Source organism: Haliotis rubra, unplaced genomic scaffold (genome assembly GCF_003918875.1).
Source record: "Haliotis rubra isolate DU_JTF1 unplaced genomic scaffold, ASM391887v1 Scf1142, whole genome shotgun sequence".
In the NCBI taxonomy this organism is placed as follows: Eukaryota; Metazoa; Mollusca; class Gastropoda; order Lepetellida; family Haliotidae; genus Haliotis; species Haliotis rubra.
Window position 1 is genome coordinate 128,463 of NW_025765051.1, and position 19,318 is coordinate 147,780.

The following is a 19,318-nucleotide window of genomic DNA, read 5'->3' on the forward strand; positions in this document are numbered from 1 at the left end:
CTTCGGTAACAATTTGAGGTATTTGTCGACCTGTATCCGCGACTGTCAGGGTGGCGGCGTGTTTTGTCAGCAAATATTGCCCTGCGTGCCTTCCATAACACAGCGCACGCGCAACTTTCGTCTCACAAGCGGATGCGCGGCGCATGTCAGTATATTAATTATGAGAAAACTGACTCCACAGACGTATGAAAAAGGATGGGTCGAGTTTACATGTTCACACTCCCTCGAGGAATTCAAATATAACTCAATATTTATTTTATGTCACACAACAACGCCACACACAAATAACCAGACACACAGAGGGCGTGTTTATATGGTGTTTTGGGCGTCTCATAGACAATGTCTGTGACAATGTCTGTGACTTGTAAATCACACTTAAACACTATATTTCAAGTATGTTTGCGGGGTTTTAAAAACAACAACCTCAAAACACTATGCATTTCATTTTGGACGTCTGTTTTAGACAAGTTAATTTCATAGCAAACCTAACTGATCTGCTTAGACTCTATGAAGTTATTTCTTGGAAATCAGCATGCCACCTCCCACGTTGTTGAAATACACTCTTCAAAAAAAAGAAACGCATAGGTGATTTTGAGAATATTGGGCACATTAGATGCGGCAAAACAATGCAAATATAGTATTCTTTCCAAAACGTCATCTTTGTGTCATTGTAATCAGCTTCATGATCAGCTGCAAAACGCGGCAATTCTAAATTTTGCCTTCTACAGGTCGACAGATTCGGTGGAGGAAGTGTCATGGTGTGGGGTGTGATATTCAGCAGACAGAGATCTGATTTAATGGTGGTTCAGGGGCATTTGACAGCAAATCGGTACATCAACTAAATCATTGCACGTCACATGCTTCCGATTATGGACCGACAGAGGGAGTTGTTCCAGCATGACAACGCGACTTCACATACAAAACGGGTCACGGTTCGCTACCTTGCCATTTCTAACGTCAGTGTCTTGCCATGGCGTTCCTGATCACCAGATCTAAACCGATAGAACACCTATGACATGAACACGATCCATGTGTACGTCAACGTCAAAACACGCCTCAGACGCTTCCACAACTGGCTATTGCATTGCAGGAAGAGTTCCCCATGGCCAAGAGCGAGTTCGTGGTCTTATCTAGGCTGTTCCGAGACGGTGCCCAGCAGTAATTACTGCCATTGGTGGCCATACAAGTACCAGGGAGACTCTATAAGAGGGTGTTGTAGAGTATCCCTGCAAGTACTGACTTTGACGCCATCTTGTGGACTCAAGTAAACAGAATCACAACAATAAAGGCTGCTGTTGTGTTTGCCGCACTCAACAATATTCCATCTATATAGCAGTCTATAAATAATCGAGTCTGGGCCGCACAATCAAGCATGAGCATCAATCTACGCAACTGGGATACGATGACATATTGTGTCAACCAAGTCAGCGAGGCTGACCACCCGATCCCTTAGTCGCCTCTTACGTCAAGCGTGGGTTACTGAAGATCAATTATAACCCGGATCTTCACGGGAGAATTTGTTTTTGAGTGTGACATTGTGTTAATGGTGGAGTTGTGTGTATCTGTATGTGTAGATTCTCGTCGTTATATGGCTGAAATATGCCGATGCGACGTGAACTCTTGACTCACCCACTCCCTCCCAGTCTATCGCTGCCAAAATAGTAGTTCACGATGACAATGCTACTTACTTGTTGCATGAGTTATGTTCAACATACATTGACTATAATGAGCCTGTTTGCACAACCATTGTCAACGGAACGACCTTTGAATAGGAATAAATACACCTTTATTGACTTGTGAAAGATTGCTTAGTCTTGGGTCCCCAGTAGTGGTGGTCCGATTAATTGAAATAATCGAAGATTGGTCGCAGTGACTAAACGACCAAGCAATCGATCATGTTTTCTCATAATCGAACACAAACAATTCTGGAACACTTGTTTTTATCAACAATATTTTTCACAAGGTTGGTTTTGTCTGTTACATTTCATAAGCACTACAAGCTCGTTCCAAGTCATGATTGAATTTATCTTAAAGACACCAAGAAATTTATGTTCCTAGCATACTAGTCATCCTTTAAAGATGTGAACTTTTGCGAAAAAAAACCCCAAAATAACTACATTTTTTCCTTATTTTTTTGTGCTTTAACAAATTTGATAAATGACGCTAACCAATTATTTGTGGTAATGAACCAATCATCAATTATGAGATTTTAACCAATTCCCAGCACTAGTCCCCAGTGTATTTGTTTACGGAGTTATATATGTTTTGGAACATATTTTATCATTATGGATAACAACTTCTTATATATTCCTTACACGACGTTTCAGAGCTAATTCTTACTCCTTCATCAGGTAAAGGTGATGAAGGAGCAGGAATTAGCTCTGAAACGTCGTGTAAGAATAATAAGAAGTTGCTATCCATAAAACGCGTCGTGTATTCATGTTCATCCAACTTCTAAATGCCTTTCAAAAACTATATTTTATCATGCTTGATAGGTTTTAACAATATAACGACAAGAATATCTGAAAATGTTCGGATATTGACCATGGGTTATCGGTATACTATTTGATATGTACCGATAGTTCGGATATTGATCATGGGTTATCGGTATACTATTTGATATGTACCGATAGTTCGGATATTGATCATGGGTTATCGGTATACCATATGATATGTACCGATAGTTCGGATATTGATCATGGGTTATCGGTATACTATTTGATATGTACCGATAGTTCGGATATTGATCATGGGTTATCGATATACTATTTGATATGGACCGATACTTGTGTTTCATGTCCAGATTCAGTTATTCTCAGCTGTATTTACGGTCATATAGCTTGATTGCTGGTGAGTACAGCATTAATACATCACACAGATACATGTGTAGTAGAATTCTTATTTATATCGACAAATCTAGTAACGTTCTAAATAATGTTTGTCAGTGGTCCTCTTAATTTCTGAAACGATGCTCATCCCATTGCCCAAAAAAATTTACATACTAAGTCAGGGCGATAGGGTATCCCAGTGGTTAAAGCGTTCTCTCGTCGCACCTAAGACCCGGGTTCGATTCTAACATGGGTGCAATGTGTGAAGCCCACTTTGGTGTCCCCCGTCTTTATATTGCTGAATATTGCTAACAGCAGTGTAGAACCATACTCACTCACTCATTTACATACCAAGTCCTTTATAATACAGATTATGGATGAACAAAACACGTGAATCCAAATACTCTCTTTGTTTGTATTCTATAGAGGCTAAATGTGTAGAATACATACTTTATTTCATCTGAAATCACAATGCAAATTGTTTTGAAAAGACGGCAACACAAAGAGACAATATGGCCGCCAAATAATGCATAAACATGGATATTGCAGACGACTTGTTAGCTGCTGCCTCAGCCAGCTTGAAAATCTTCGGCTCTCCATTTGTCAAAGAGATTGTCAATACCCCGTCATTAACAATGGCTGTGTCTGCGCTATCCCAGATGTTGACGAACTCTGAAATCAAATGAGGAACTATGAAAGAGTGTGTGAGTTTAGATTTACGCAACATTCCAACAATATCACAGTGGGGGACACCAAATATGGGCTTCACACATTGTACCTATGTGGGAATCGAACCCGGATCTTCGGCGTGACCAGCGAAAGCTTTAATCACTAGGCTACCTCACCGAACTATGAAAGAAATAGCGATAATGATTTTGAATAATTAGAGAAAGGGAAAACCGTTGTTTAAATGGAATCGGTATTCCAGCTTTATTACGGGGAACCGGGGCCTGTAAATCATCGAATCCTGACCAGACAAGCTCGTGAGTGATATTGCGAGCACCGATTTACTCTGTACGCTGGATAAGGCTTTTAATGAAGCGTTATTATTTGTTCATTCATTCTCAAGGTTGGACCATATAAATCCAAGCGGGAACATAGGTCGATATAAAACTGAGGGTAATTCTCGAACGGGGTAGTACGAAGTTTCAGTGCATATTATCTGAAAAACGCATGACAACGCAGGAATTGTGTGAGAGAGCAAACGTTTAAAAGGTAATTAAAATCTAACTGTATTTCTTAAAGAAGAGAAGAGGGTCGAGTTTGAGCATGTGTGTTCTTTAGATGAATGTGTCCATGTTCACAAGTAACATACCTGATCCATTAGCAATGTCGGTTAGATTGCCAACAGATTTCTGCACACTGCCCTGTGATGTTCCAACATTGGTCACAGCTATTAGCAGCTGTAACAAATAAATGAGTGAATGAGTGAGTGCATTTTAGCAATATCCCAGCAACAACACGGCGGGGGGACACCAGAAATGATCTTGACACATTGTACCCATGTGGGGAATCGAACCCGAGTTTTTGGCGTGACGAACGAAAGATTTAACCACTGGGCTACCCCACCGCCCATGCTGAGTGAATGAGTTTAGTTTTAGGCAGCACTCAGCAATATTCCAGCTATATATCGGCGGTCTGTAAATAATCGAGTCTGGACCAGACAATCCAGTGATCAACACCATGAGCATCGATCTGCGCAATTGGGAACCGATGACATGTGTCAACCAAGCCAGCGACCCTGACCACCCGATCCCGTTAGTCGCCTTTTACGACAAGCATGGGTTACTGAAGGTACATTCTAACCCGGACCTTCACGGGTCCGCCCATGCTGTTACAATACAGTAACTTTGTAACATTTGATTGGTATATTGGTTGATTGACTGTGACAATTAATTTATGCGTTTACATTGTGCGTTCATAGATATTATTCATAGATATCAATTGCAAGCGTACCTTTTGGTTGTCACCCCTTGTCATGACCAGTGTGTCGTTGTCGACGTACACCACGTTTTGGTTGAGAGCGCCAAAGTTAACATTGGAGGACTTTCTGGCATAAGCTAGCTTCCCGATAAACTGAAAAAGGAGTTGGTGACTGGGTGTTACCATGGCAACGTAATCGAGTTACATGTCTAACATGACGACATATTACGTGTCTATATTAGTATATATGTCTCCATGCAATGTTGAAGTGGGTGAGTGACGAAGATTTTCGTCAGATGGAGGGCATAATCTGCCCTACTGGCGATAGCCGTCACAAACACATTCAAAGGCACATCAATTGTTTAATAAATAAACACGGAAACAGAATGGTACAAAATTGGGAATTGCATCTGACAGTTTGGTCGGTGATGTTTCAAATCTGGAAATTCTCTTCACATATCTACCAAAAAAGGTTTTACCAGGGTCTTCAAAGGATGCAATCCATATCAAGCATGTCTTGAGCAAGAGTGAATTGGTTTACGCATTCAGTCGATCCGAAAAAGAACGTGACAAAAATCCGTAATTTTGCCGATTGCAAACACAAGTTTGTTCGTACCAGTCTTCTTTTATCTATGTTTTTGCTACCCCAAACTACAAAACGAAAGTCCGTAAACCTTGAAATACTACAGTAGCTCATGACAAACACAGGTAACCCATGACAAACATAGGTAGCGTATGACAAACACAGGTAAACCATGACAAACATAGGTAGCGTATGACAAACACAGGTAACCCATGACAAACATAGGTAGCGTATGACAAACACAGGTAACCCATGACAAACATAGGTAGCGTATGGCAAACACGGGTAACCCATGACAAACATAGGTAGCGTATGACAAACACAGGTAAACCATGACAAACATAGGTAGCGTATGGCAAACACGGGTAACCCATGACAAACATAGGTAGCGTATGACAAACATGACAAACATAGGTAGCGTATGACAAACACAGGTAACCCATGACAAACATAGGTAGCGTATGGCAAACACAGGTAAACCATGACAAACATAGGTAGCGTATGACAAACACAGGTAAACCATGACAAACATAGGTAGCGTATGACAAACACGGGTAACCAATGACAAACATAGCTAGCGTATGGCAAATACAGGTAACCCATGACAAACATAGGTAGCGTATGACAAACACAGGTAAACCATGACAAACATAGGTAGCGTATGGCAAACACAGGTAACCCATGACAAACATAGGTAGCGTATGGCAAACACGGGTAACCCATGACAAACATAGGTAGCGTATGACAAACACAGGTAAACCATGACAAACATAGGTAGCGTATGGCAAACACGGGTAACCCATGACAAACATAGGTAGCGTATGACAAACACAGGTAACCCATGACAAACATAGGCAGCGTATGGCAAATACAGGTAACTCATGACAAACATAGGTAGCGTATGGCAAATACAGGTAACCCATGACAAACATAGGTAGCGTATGGCAAATACAGGTAACCATGACAAACATAGGTAGCGTATGACAAATACAGGTAACCCATGACAAACACAAGAAGCCCATGTCATACACAAGCAAGCTATGACATAGAGAAGTCGTGCTTAAGACAACCTGGTCTGACCCGGAAAACCCACAAGGTGTATATGACATATATAGAACACCAGGAACATGTTCTAATTGAAATAAGATGTTTAATCCGACATTTAAATCTCTGAAACAATATCTGGCCTCCCGTAACTCCCGGTGTACCCAAAGTGTCCAATTTAATGACGATTCTTTCGATCCTCGAAATATAATTTATATCTTATCTTTTGGACACCTAGTATCATAGTGTGAAGCATATTTCTGGTGTCCTCCGCCGTGATATTGCTGGAATATTGCTAAAAGCGGCGTAAAAATAAAATCACTCACTCACTCACCTAGTATCATAACTAATTTGATAGTGATTCAAAATCACATTATCACGATATAGCACTTGTACTGTCGAACTTTCTTTTGCTGAGATTTCTTATGAAAATGATTTTGTTGTTTTATTTAGCTCACCTGGTACATCGCTGTAGTGTTGTCAAAGTGAGGCCAAAGAGACTCCCGGTTGTCAGGATCTTCTCCCCCGTGGAACAGCTGTTCAGTGCCATAATACACAATCGGGATACCCTTGAAAAAACATATGCGGTAATGTTAAACGTGGTTCATATAACGTCAACGTCGACATCAATGATGTATGAGGCGTGGAAGACGGGGTACTAATTCTTCCAAAGCGGCAACATGACCAATTTGATTGAGAAGGCATCGACAACAGAGACCCAACAGTCACCTGACTAAGAGCAATCGACAAAAGATAGAGAGGTACTCTACTCACCTGACTGAAGAAGACAAAGACTAGAGAGGCCATCTACGCACCTGACTGAAGAAGACAAAGACTAGAGAGGCCATCTACTCACCTGACTGAAGAAGACAAAGACTAGAGAGGCCATCTACTCACCTGACTGAAGAAGACGAAGACTAGAGAGGTTCTCTACACACCTGACTGAAGAAGACAAAGACTAGAGAGGTCCTCTACTCACCTGACTGAAGAAGACAAAGACTAGAGAGGCCATCTACTCACCTGACTGAAGAAGATAAAGACTAGAGAGGTCCTCTACTCACCTGACTGAAGAAGATAAAGACTAGAGAGGTCCTCTACTCACCTGACTGAAGAAGACAAAGTCTAGAGAGGCCATCTACTCACCTGACTGAAGAAGACAAAGACTAGAGAGGTCATCTACTCACCTGACTGAAGAAGACAAAGACTAGAGAGGCCATCTACTCACCTGACTGAAGAACACAAAGACTAGAGAGGCCATCTACTCACCTGACTGAAGAAGACATCGACAAAAGAGAGTCCATCTACTCGCCTGACTGAAGAAGACAAAGACTAGAGAGGTCATCTACTCGCCTGACTGAAGAAGACATCGACAAAAGAGAGGCCATCTACTCACCTGACTGAAGAAGACAAAGACTAGAGAGGTCCTCTACGCACCTGACTGAAGAAGACGAAGACTAGAGAGGCCATCTACTCACCTGACTGAAGAAGACAAAGACTAGAGAGGCCATCTACGCACCTGACTGAAGAAGACATCGACAAAAGAGAGTCCATCTACTCACCTGACTGAAGAAGACAAAGACTAGAGAGGTCATCTACTCGCCTGACTGAAGAAGACATCGACAAAAGAGAGGCCATCTACTCACCTGACTGAAGAAGACAAAGACTAGAGAGGTCCTCTACGCACCTGACTGAAGAAGACGAAGACTAGAGAGGCCATCTACGCACCTGACTGAAGAAGACAAAGACTAGAGAGGTCATCTACTCGCCTGACTGAAGAAGACATCGACAAAAGAGAGTCCATCTACTCACCTGACTGAAGAAGACAAAGACTAGAGAGGCCATCTACGCACCTGACTGAAGAAGACAAAGACTAGAGAGGCCATCTACTCACCTGACTGAAGAAGACAAAGACTAGAGAGGTCATCTACTCACCTGACTGAAGAAGACAAAGACTAGAGAGGTCATCTACTCGCCTGACTGAAGAAGACATCGACAAAAGAGAGTCCATCTACTCACCTGACTGAAGAAGACAAAGACTAGAGAGGCCATCTACGCACCTGACTGAAGAAGACAAATACTAGAGAGGTCATCTACTCACCTGACTGAAGAAGACAAAGACTAGAGAGGTCCTCTACTCACCTGACTGAAGAGACAAAAAGACTAGGAGGCCATCTACTCACCTGACTGAAGAAGACAAAGACTAGAGAGGCCATCTACTCACCTGACTGAAGAAGACAAAGACTAGAGAGGTCCTCTACTCACCTAACTGAAGAAGACGAATACTAGAGAGGTCTTCTACTCACCTGACTGAAGAAGACGAAGACTAGAGAGGTCATCTACGCACCTGACTGAAGAAGACAAAGATTAGAGAGGTCATCTACTCGCCTGACTGAAGAAGACAAAGACTAGAGAGGTCATCTACTCACCTGACTGAAGAAGACGAATACTAGAGAGGTCCTCTACGCACCTGACTGAAGAAGACAAAGACTAGAGAGGTCCTCTACTCACCTGACTGAAGAAGACGAATACTAGAGAGGTCCTCTACTCACCTGACTGAAGAAGACAAAGACTAGAGAGGTCATCTACTCGCCTGACTGAAGAAGACTGCGACAAAAGAGAGTCCATCTACTCACCTGACTGAAGAAGACAAAGACTAGAGAGGCCATCTACTCACCTGACTGAAGAAGACAAAGACTAGAGAGGCCATCTACTCACCTGACTGAAGAAGACGAATACTAGAGAGGTCCTCTACGCACCTGACTGAAGAAGACGAAGACTAGAGAGGCCATCTACGCACATGACTGAAGAAGACAAAGACTAGAGAGGTCATCTACTCGCCTGACTGAAGAAGACATCGACAAAAGAGAGTCCATCTACTCACCTGACTGAAGAAGACAAAGACTAGAGAGGCCATCTACGCACCTGACTGAAGAAGACAAATACTAGAGAGGTCATCTACTCACCTGACTGAAGAAGACAAAGACTAGAGAGGTCCTCTACTCACCTGACTGAAGAAGACAAAGACTAGGGAGGCCATCTACTCACCTGACTGAAGAAGACAAAGACTAGAGAGGCCATCTACTCACCTGACTGAAGAAGACAAAGACTAGAGAGGTCCTCTACTCACCTAACTGAAGAAGACGAATACTAGAGAGGTCCTCTACTCACCTGACTGAAGAAGACGAAGACTAGAGAGGTCATCTACGCACCTGACTGAAGAAGACAAAGACTAGAGAGGTCATCTACTCGCCTGACTGAAGAAGACAAAGACTAGAGAGGTCATCTACTCACCTGACTGAAGAAGACGAATACTAGAGAGGTCCTCTACGCACCTGACTGAAGAAGACAAAGACTAGAGAGGTCCTCTACTCACCTGACTGAAGAAGACGAATACTAGAGAGGTCCTCTACTCACCTGACTGAAGAAGACAAAGACTAGAGAGGTCATCTACTCGCCTGACTGAAGAAGACTGCGACAAAAGAGAGTCCATCTACTCACCTGACTGAAGAAGACAAAGACTAGAGAGGCCATCTACTCACCTGACTGAAGAAGACAAAGACTAGAGAGGCCATCTACTCACCTGACTGAAGAAGACGAATACTAGAGAGGTCCTCTACGCACCTGACTGAAGAAGACGAAGACTAGAGAGGCCATCTACGCACCTGACTGAAGAAGACAAAGACTAGAGAGGTCATCTACTCGCCTGACTGAAGAAGACATCGACAAAAGAGGGTCCATCTACGCACCTGACTGAAGAAGACAAAGACTAGAGAGGTCCTCTACGCACCTAACTGAAGAAGACGAATACTAGAGAGGTCCTCTACGCACCTGACTGAAGAAGACAAAGACTAGAGAGGTTCTCTACACACCTGACTGAAGACGACGAATACTAGAGAGGTCCTCTACGCACCTGACTGAAGAAGACGAATACTAGAGAGGTCCTCTACGCACCTGACTGAAGAAGACAAAGACTAGAGAGGTCCTCTACGCACCTGACTGAAGAAGACAAAGACTAGAGAGGCCATCTACGCACCTGACTGAAGAAGACAAAGACTAGAGAGGTCCTCTACTCACCTAACTGAAGAAGACGAATACTAGAGAGGCCGTCTACTCACCTGACTGAAGAAGACAAAGACTAGAGAGGTTCTCTACACACCTGACTGAAGAAGACAAAGACTAGAGAGGTCATCTACTCACCTGACTGAAGAAGACAAAGACTAGAGAGGCCATCTACGCACCTGACTGAAGAAGACAAAGACTAGAGAGGCCATCTACTCACCTGACTGAAGAAGACAAAGACTAGAGAGGCCATCTACGCACCTGACTGAAGAAGACAAAGACTAGAGAGGTCATCTACTCACCTGACTGAAGAAGACAAAGACTAGAGAGGCCATCTACTCACCTGACTGAAGAAGACAAAGACTAGAGAGGTCATCTACTCACCTGACTGAAGAAGACAAAGACTAGAGAGGCCCTCTACTCACCTAACTGAAGAAGACGAATACTAGAGAGGTCATCTACTCACCTGACTGAAGAAGACAAAGACTAGAGCGTTTCTCAGAAGTGTGACATCAGGGGTCATATTAAGGAAACGTTGGAAGTCGTGGTTGTCAACGAATGTTCCAAGCACCGTTGTATCAATGAAGATTTCGTTCTGAAAGACAAGTACACAGGTATGCGTCAACATATATACATGTTCTTAGGATATTTGAACAGCACGATAATTTATAATTGATTAATTTTGTGTTTTAAAATGATATATTTTTGGTTTTATTATTTCAGCAGAGAGTGTTAGTGGGTCGTACATACATACAGCAACTCCTGGTGGGTTAAAATTAAATGGTTCATATTCTAAAATCATCAATTAATTAGATACGAGAGAGAAAGAAAATAATCAGAAGGTTACGTGTTGTTAAAGAGTGATAGGTGAAGTATGTCCGACTAAACGTGCTAGTTTGGGAAATTTGCAATAATTCGGTAAAAATGCTTTTCACGTTATCACCGCTTTTGCTAAAGTCTGCATGTGCATGGCAGTAACCAGCCGCTACATTAATCTATTCGTTTGTTGTTTTATCCTGTACTCGGAAATATTCCAGCTTTACGAGTGAGTGAGTGAGTTAGTTTTACGCCGCACTCAGCAATATTCCTGATATATGGCGGCGGTCTGTAAATAATCGAATCGGGACCAGACAATCCAGTGATCAACAGCGTAGGCATCGATCTACGCAATTGTCAACTAAGCCAGCGAGCCTGACCACCCGATCCTGTTAGTCGCCTCTTATGATAAGCAAGGGTTACTGAAGATCAACTCTCACCCGGATCTTCACGGGTTCCGGCTTTATTACAGTGGTCTGATAATGGTCGAGTCAGCACCAAACAGTCCAGACTGATTATGAGCATCAATCCTAAGTACCGAACTCACAACCCCAAACCATTTCGTTGATTCTTAATACCAAAATTCGTCTGTAGGGGTATTATATCCCTAACACCTACTAATAAATATATTTGGGCAGAGTTGGTCAAGGAGAATACAGGAATTGTTTTTGGATGTTTTTGCACATCATGAAAAGTCAGGTTTTGGTTTTTCCCCGATTACGTATCTTCAGTGTATCTGGATATCTTTCAAATGTGACGACAGTATATTGTTGTGCATTTTGTTCGTGTAAACATTTAACAAAACAAACTTCTGCGCATTCATGAATATTCATGAATATGAATGTGCCCAGATTTCAAGAAACAAATCGGACATTGGATATAACGGTACCATACATCAATTAAGTAAAATAATCGATGCTACCAAAGTGGCACCATTAGCTGTTCATTGTTGACAAGTCCACTGCACGGATTATACTAATTATATCCTTCGAGAAAACTCGCGACTTTCAAGACCTGTTCCGATCTTGAATCAACTTGGTTCATTGACACAGACATAGCGAAAAATTGAGCCATATCCGCCATTGCTTTGAAATTTTACATGGTTAATTTATTTAACATTATACTCTTCCAAATTACAAATACTTCTTATTCAGTAGTGTGAAACGATTGTGACCCCGGTCAGTGGGTAAGACTGTAAGTGTGTTCTCGAATTTTATTCTCAGCTCCATGCGAAGCATACAACCAAAGTTACCTGTAGGTTTATGCTGTCGAGCAGTTGAGGCATAGGCTCCTTGTCGTTGAAACTCCTCCGCAGGGCCCAGTACATGGGGAAGTTGAGAAGAGCATCCAGCGCTTCTCCCTGATACGCTGCAAGGTATCTGGGCCGGTCGTAGTAGTTAGCTTCCCCTATACAGAACACCCCGGCAGAAAGCTGGAACTCGCGCCAGAACGGCTTGGGTACCTAGTTTTGTGAGGGTGAGTTTGTGAGCGGTTTGAAACGCTTTGAATGTCTGACAGTATCATCCCAAAATAAGTGATATTCCAGCAATAAATGGGCCTCACACATTGTGCCCATGTGGGGAATCGAACCCGGAACTTCGGCCTGACGAGCGAACGCTTTAACCACTAGGCTATCCCACCGGCCCCCAATATAATTGATTGTATGAACATTGTTTTATGTCATCTTAAAGCAGTATTACGGCGGGGGACCCCAGAAACATGCCTCACACCTTGTATGGGGAATGTGATTCGCCTGCGGCATGACAAGCTAACGGTTGAACCACTTGGCCACCCACAGCCGAACTTAAAATGAGTAGAAAGTCTGATTTCAAGTAAGGCATGGGGCCTCTACACCATTGGTTAAAGCGTTCGCTCGTCACACCAAAGACACGGGTTCGATTTCCCACATGGGTACAATGTGTGAAGCCCATTTCTGGTGTCCCCCGTCGTGAAATTGTTGGAATATTGCTAAAATCGGCGTAAAACTAAACTCACTCAGTCACTGTGATCAAAAGTACTCAGATATAACCCATATATCGCATTCAGGACGAATCTTGACCTCCTCACAGCTGTAATATGTCTTCATGTCTATATTACCGGTGTTACTAGGAATATCTGAAATCCAGCTAGATCCCGGCATGACTAAGGGGGCTAACTCTGCACAGTAAACGTTCATCCGAGATCTCTGAGGACGGTTTGACAGTAATACCTGAATGGGCTTGACAACAACTTTTGTTTGAAAATCTCCCAAGCCGATATATTGTTTTCGAGGGAGGATTGTTATTCCACTGTAAACAATTATTTCTAGTAACAATAGCTGGGTTGTTAAAAAGTACAGATGACTACAGTTGTTGCTATGGCAACTGGGAATTCCGAATCCATCAAACTGCCAGACAAAAGAATCTGCACATCCGTCTTTGATGATGGCTTAAATGAAACCAACAAAAACTGTTTGTCCGATGGCCATGCAGTCATGGCTGTGTTCTGGCGATTGTATCTTTGCAGTGTTTTCAGCCAAGCAACCTTTCGATAACATTTGTAATGTTTTGTCTGATCCAGTTTCAGTGGCGTACTTTCCTTTGCAATGGAGTGTATTTGGTTCATTATCTGAAAGACTAACTGCAGTTTATAAACTTGCCGATTAGAGAAGTGCAGTATATCTTAAAGTGAATGAGTATGGTTTTACGCCGCTTTTAATAATATTCCAGCAATATCAATATCATATTTTATAAGATACACAGATTTAGACAGCTCAAGTGTCTTTTAGTGTCATCAGTGGAACGGATTAATAATTATCATCATCATCATGTTGATGGACATTTTCAGCGACGCCGATCTCACCTCACACAGTGTATCAACACGGAGACCGTCGACGTCGTACTCCCGCGTCAAGTTGGAAACCCAGTCTAATAGGGTCTGTCTCACATACGGCACTGATTGGTTCAAGTCAGGAAGGATTCCCAGTCGGCACTGCTCAATCTAGATACAAAGCAAAAGACGGAATTTGCACAGGCGCTTAAAGCGGCTATATATTTGAAAATTATTGAGAGTGATTTCTTCCGCTTCTTAAATTAAGGGCTGAGGCGTGTAGAAGTGAGCATGTTGGAGAGGTGACCAGGATTTCTGCGTAAGTGCAAGGTTAATAAACAACATGTTGACTAAAAACACCGAAAGAAATTGTTGTTTTTTTAACCACCCGATATCTCTGCACATAAATATTATGTTTATTATAGGTTATTAAGCTGTAACATAGAGGCCAGTATTTGGAAAAGCCGATGAGGCCCAGATGATGCCCAGCGCCGTAGGGATAACAATGGCTATTTACAAAGCGCCTGTTTCCACGTGCATGGTCAAAGCGCTAACACATTATTACCCCACATTATTACTTGAGACGCAAGAAACTTAACAGTCATATGATATATCCCACCGGGTACCCATTCACTGCTCAACATAGGCAGTTCATGCACAAACTCACTTGCCTAGGTGAGACCACATGTGTCGTGTATGCTTCGTTGTGGAGCAGGACAGAAGTTATAGAAACGCTCAGAAGTCAACTTATTTGTGACCTGGGCTTTATGCACAGGACCACACAGCACCATATGGGGAAACGTTAATAAGTATTCATTTCAGTACGAGATAACCACGTGCTCATTTACTGACATATGCCTGTACGTTAAAATGTCGTGATTCACACACCGTGCGAGTGCGGAATGGCCATTGCCGGAAGCGCGCCTATAAGTACCTAACGTAAGTCAGCAAGCGTGTATTTGCTTGGAGTTGTCAACAGAGGCTAGGGGAACTGTCGTACACTGTCATTATACAGTTGCTAACTCAACAAGGAACATACCCGCTGCCCCGGAAACTCCCAAGTTTATCCTCAACGTAGTGAAGACGTTCCATTTTTAATGAACATGACAATGTTCACAAGGACGGGTATTTAGCTAATCAGATACAATCTAGCTTTAGCCGAAAAACAAATAAACTGATTGCGTTGTCTACCAGTGAGCTACACTACAACGAAAAACTAAAATTCAGACATATTGTAACTTCTTTTTAAGTCATAAATTGATACATATTTTATTTATTCTGGTGTAAAATATTTTTGTTAGGTTTCGTGAAGTGCATGGAATTAAAATATGAAAATTTGGACGGGGCAAATTTAGAGCCGGATGGGTTGTGGCAAAAGTCTCGTAATATCATTTTATAAGGTGTCGTCATAGTAACAGCTACAACGACTTGGCTCGTTCTGCAAATACCTCGGACTGGTTAGACGAGCCTTGGATGTAGCACAGCTGATGGTAGTGCTCCTGTCGGTCAAAGGGAGCAAACTCAGTGAAGTTGGTCAGCTCCTCCGTTGGACACGAACGGTCAATGCAGCCACTGGGTCGACCCATATGGTTGGCGACCCTGAAAGCGAATTAGTGTTAATTTCATAAAGGACTACAGCGAAACGGAGTCGCTTTAAGTATTGTTTACATTCAGTTTCAGAACAGACAAAGTTGATAGTTTAGTTTTACGCCGCTTCTAGAAAACTTGTAGGCGTATCCTTCTTGGAATATGGGGCGATGTGGGTAGCCTCGTGGATAGAGCATTGCTCGTCACGCCGAAAACCCGGTTTGATTACCCACGTAGGTACCATGTGTGAAGCCCATTTCTGGTGTCCCCCGCTGTGATATTGCTGGAATATTGCTAAAAGCGGCGTAAAACCATACTCACCCACTCTTTGAATACGGTTTGGTGTACACTCTATATTGCAGTGTACTCAGAGCCGACGTAAGATGTTTTACGTAAATTGTTTTTGTAATTTAACATGTAGATATTTTCTTTGGATAAAACTGTTAGTTTTCGTTCTTTTTTGTTTAACGCCGCGATCAGCAATATTTCATCCATACGGCGACGGTGTGCAAATAAACGAGTCTGGACCAGACAATCCAGTGATCAGTATCATGAGCATCGTTCGACGCAAATGAGATGTGATGACATGTGTCAACCAAGTCAGCGAGCCTGACCTCCCGATCCTGTTAGTCGACAATTGCTACAAGCATGGGTTACTGAAGACCAATTCTAACTCGGATTCTAACCCGAGCCTTGGATAAGAACAGGTAGAGTGTAATACCTAGTTTGTCTCACAGTCCCTGAACCGCATTATTTTGCCTCCCATCCTAGCCCTACCTCAATGCTAAAGCCCTAAATTAAGCAAGATTTCCCAAGGTTCTCATCTCACTGGGTCTCCTTTTCAGTTTAAACGGGATTATTTGTTACTATTAAAGATTATATATATTCAGGGACTAAGAGTTAGTCTATGTAAAACCCTAATTTTACAATAATTTGGCAAAGTCGGTTTACTTGTGCCCATGTGGGAATCGAACACGGGTCCAGCGTGTGACATAGGCCTGATCGTTGTGCTATCCAACCGGTGGTATGTTGGTTAAAGCCAAAAGACTTACACGTCAAACATGACCCAGATATCCCGCTTGTGACATTCAGTAATCAAACTCTTCAGTTCCGCTTCAGTTCCAAACTCTGGGTTAACTTTGTTTATATTACTAGCCCAGTATCCATGGTAACCGTTGACAGTATTTTCAATGATTGGAGATATCCAAATGGCATTTGCACCTAAAACAAAACCAGAAATACAGCGTAACAAGGGGGTATAAAATCAATCATTTTCATACTTTTGTCACCTGTTATTCTGTCATCTATTTAATTTTTCGTCAATTTTAAAAACATTTGATGGATATAAACATCAACGTCGAAACAGACTGCAAAGGACGGGAAAGGGAAAACTCACACTCCGGCACAGTGATGACTAACATAACATCTTGTTTGTAAACAAACGCGCATATTCATAATAAGAAGAGACTGGACTCACGAAAGCTTTTCGGCGCTCTCTTCATATTGTTTTACATTGTTACATATATATTCTTCCACAACTGCGACAGTAAGGTCTATGACAGTACATATTTGATATCAAACTGGCTGCATCGTTGCTCTCCATCAGCTTCGATCGTATTACAACCTATATGTTTACGCAAATCGTTATGTTTTGGATTTTTCTTGAAACTAAACCATTCTATTAAAGATGTTTAGTAAGATGGTAGATCGATAAAAATAAAACAAAATAAATCTGTACATTATATTGAATGGAACAAGATGTGACGAATCTTCACAGACTGTGGCAGAGGTACTATGCTGGCTTGCCGCATGGAACTCTGGGTAGGAGAGTGGGGAAAACTGTGGTGGAAAGTAAATGAATGGATAACTGAAATTATTAATGACACCCGGTGTTCGGGAAAACAGTAAGCATGCCCTACTCAATTTTCTTACGACGGTGGACGCTGCGGTAGCCTAGTGGTTAAAGCGTTTGCATCTCACGAATAAAATCTTGGGTTCGATTCCCCACATGGATACACTGTGATACACCGCCGTGATAATACTGGAATATGGCTAAAAGCGGCGTAAAACATAATTCAATCACTCACTTATCACGACGGAGTTAGTTGTAAAATAACTTCTTCATTAGTAATCGTAAGCGAATCTAGTACCTCTCAGTCACTTCACTTGTTGCCTGAACAATTCAACAACACAATTACTCTTAAGAGCGAGAGAGGTGCGGTGGGTAGCCTTGTGGTTAAAGCGTTCGCTCGTCACGCCGAAGACCCGGGTTCGATTCCCAACATGGGTACAATGTCTGAAGCCCATTTCTGGTGTCCCCCGCGGTGATATTGCTGGAATATTGCTAAAGCGGTGTGAAGCTAAATTCACTCACTCACTCACAAATTGGGAGCAGTTTGGCGGATTTGTAAATTCAACAGCATATTTGGAAAGATATTGTCGGTTGTCCAATGTAGTGTATGCGAGTTCTGTTGAGATGAATTTACACTGTACCCAGAAACCCAAAGCATCGTAACGGTAGTGACATCACCATATCTATCCATGTTTTGACTGAATTAAAACGGGAATCGAACCCGGACGTCGGCGTGACTAGCGAACGCTTTTACCACTGGGTTACCCCCACCGCATCCCTTATTTATCGATCATAATTATGGCATGACATGGTATGTGTAAGCTGTACACACCAAGGCCTTGGATGTAGTCCAGCTGCTCTTCTATCCCTTTAAAGGAACCGCCACAGTAACTTCTCAGATCACTGCAGGTTGTGTTAGGGTTGTCTCCCTTTGTGAGAATCGATCTGTCAGCAACTGAAATTGGTCCGTCACAATAATGTTAAAATCATACCATAACCCCTCTTTAGCTAAACAGTCACTTTAAGCTAACCTTATACACCTGAAACATGAGTAACCATAAAAATGGTTTACATGGCACTAATCAACCACATCTTGGAACGAGTCATTGACAAGTACACAACACCTGTCAATAGCAGGTATGGGATCCACAAGATGCAGTGACATACTGAAACCTAGGATCCATGCTTACAATAAGCTTAGATATTTAAACCAAATTTGACTCCACATCATAGTTTTCTGTTGAATCCATGATTTGATCCGTAGCAACGTGTGAATAGTATATTTAGACCCGGCGACCAAAACGTCTTAGGCAAAAGTATTTAAACCAATTTATCTAAAAAGGAAGGAAGTTTCAGCTGTAAGTAGGAGTAAATACAAAATATCTACTTTAAATGTAATAGAAATGATCAATCGAAAATATAATAAGCTAAAACAGAAGGTGTCTGTAATATTCACCTGATATAGTATTCTTGACTTCCATTCCTCGGCCGTTTTTGAAGCAACTAAGGCAAGAATGGCAATAAATACTCCCCATCTGAATGTCTCCATGTCGAAGGTCGGTGTCTAAAAGGGACAGTTACAGTTACAGGAACTATATATACCTGTCCCCCCAACTAGCTGCCCCATTGCATTCCCGGATTGCCGGGATAGAGCGATATTTGCTACGACATGCGATGTCAATGTAACATCGCGATTTCGACATCAGTTCTATTTAGAGTGTACCTAGAAACCCTTGAGTCACAAGTATGTTGCAACGCTCATTGTCCGGAACAACGTCAACGACAGAAACTGTAACTCCAGTGTGTCATCATAACGTG

General features: G+C 42.2%; 1 protein-coding gene across 1 annotated transcript; it reads right to left on the minus strand.

Moving 5' to 3' along the window:
- Positions 1-3,266: 3,266 nt before the first annotated feature.
- Positions 3,267-19,200, minus strand: LOC124253476 (alpha-amylase-like). Its single transcript, XM_046687268.1, has 11 exons — positions 18,957-19,200; positions 18,333-18,455; positions 16,701-16,869; positions 15,510-15,660; positions 14,095-14,232; positions 12,506-12,715; positions 10,904-11,032; positions 6,837-6,947; positions 4,785-4,904; positions 4,144-4,231; positions 3,267-3,500 (listed from the first exon to the last, which is right to left on the minus strand). Exons 1-11 carry the CDS (start codon positions 19,033-19,035, stop codon positions 3,295-3,297), a joined length of 1,524 nt encoding a protein of 507 aa, XP_046543224.1. The 5' UTR covers positions 19,036-19,200; the 3' UTR covers positions 3,267-3,294.
- Between the last annotated feature and the right edge of the window lie 118 nt (positions 19,201-19,318).

Excerpts from the sequence above, each read along its gene's own strand:
- LOC124253476 (XM_046687268.1), bottom strand. The coding sequence starts at position 19,035 with ATGGGGAGTATTTATTGCCATTCTTGCCTTAGTTGCTTCAAAAACGGC. Across the intron at positions 18,456-18,956 it reads AGTCAAGAATACTATATCAG|TTGCTGACAGATCGATTCTC; the intron begins GTGAATATTACA and ends GACCAATTTCAG. Across the intron at positions 6,948-10,903 it reads TCTTTGTCTTCTTCAGTCAG|GGTATCCCGATTGTGTATTA; the intron begins GTGAGTAGATGA and ends TGTTTTTTCAAG.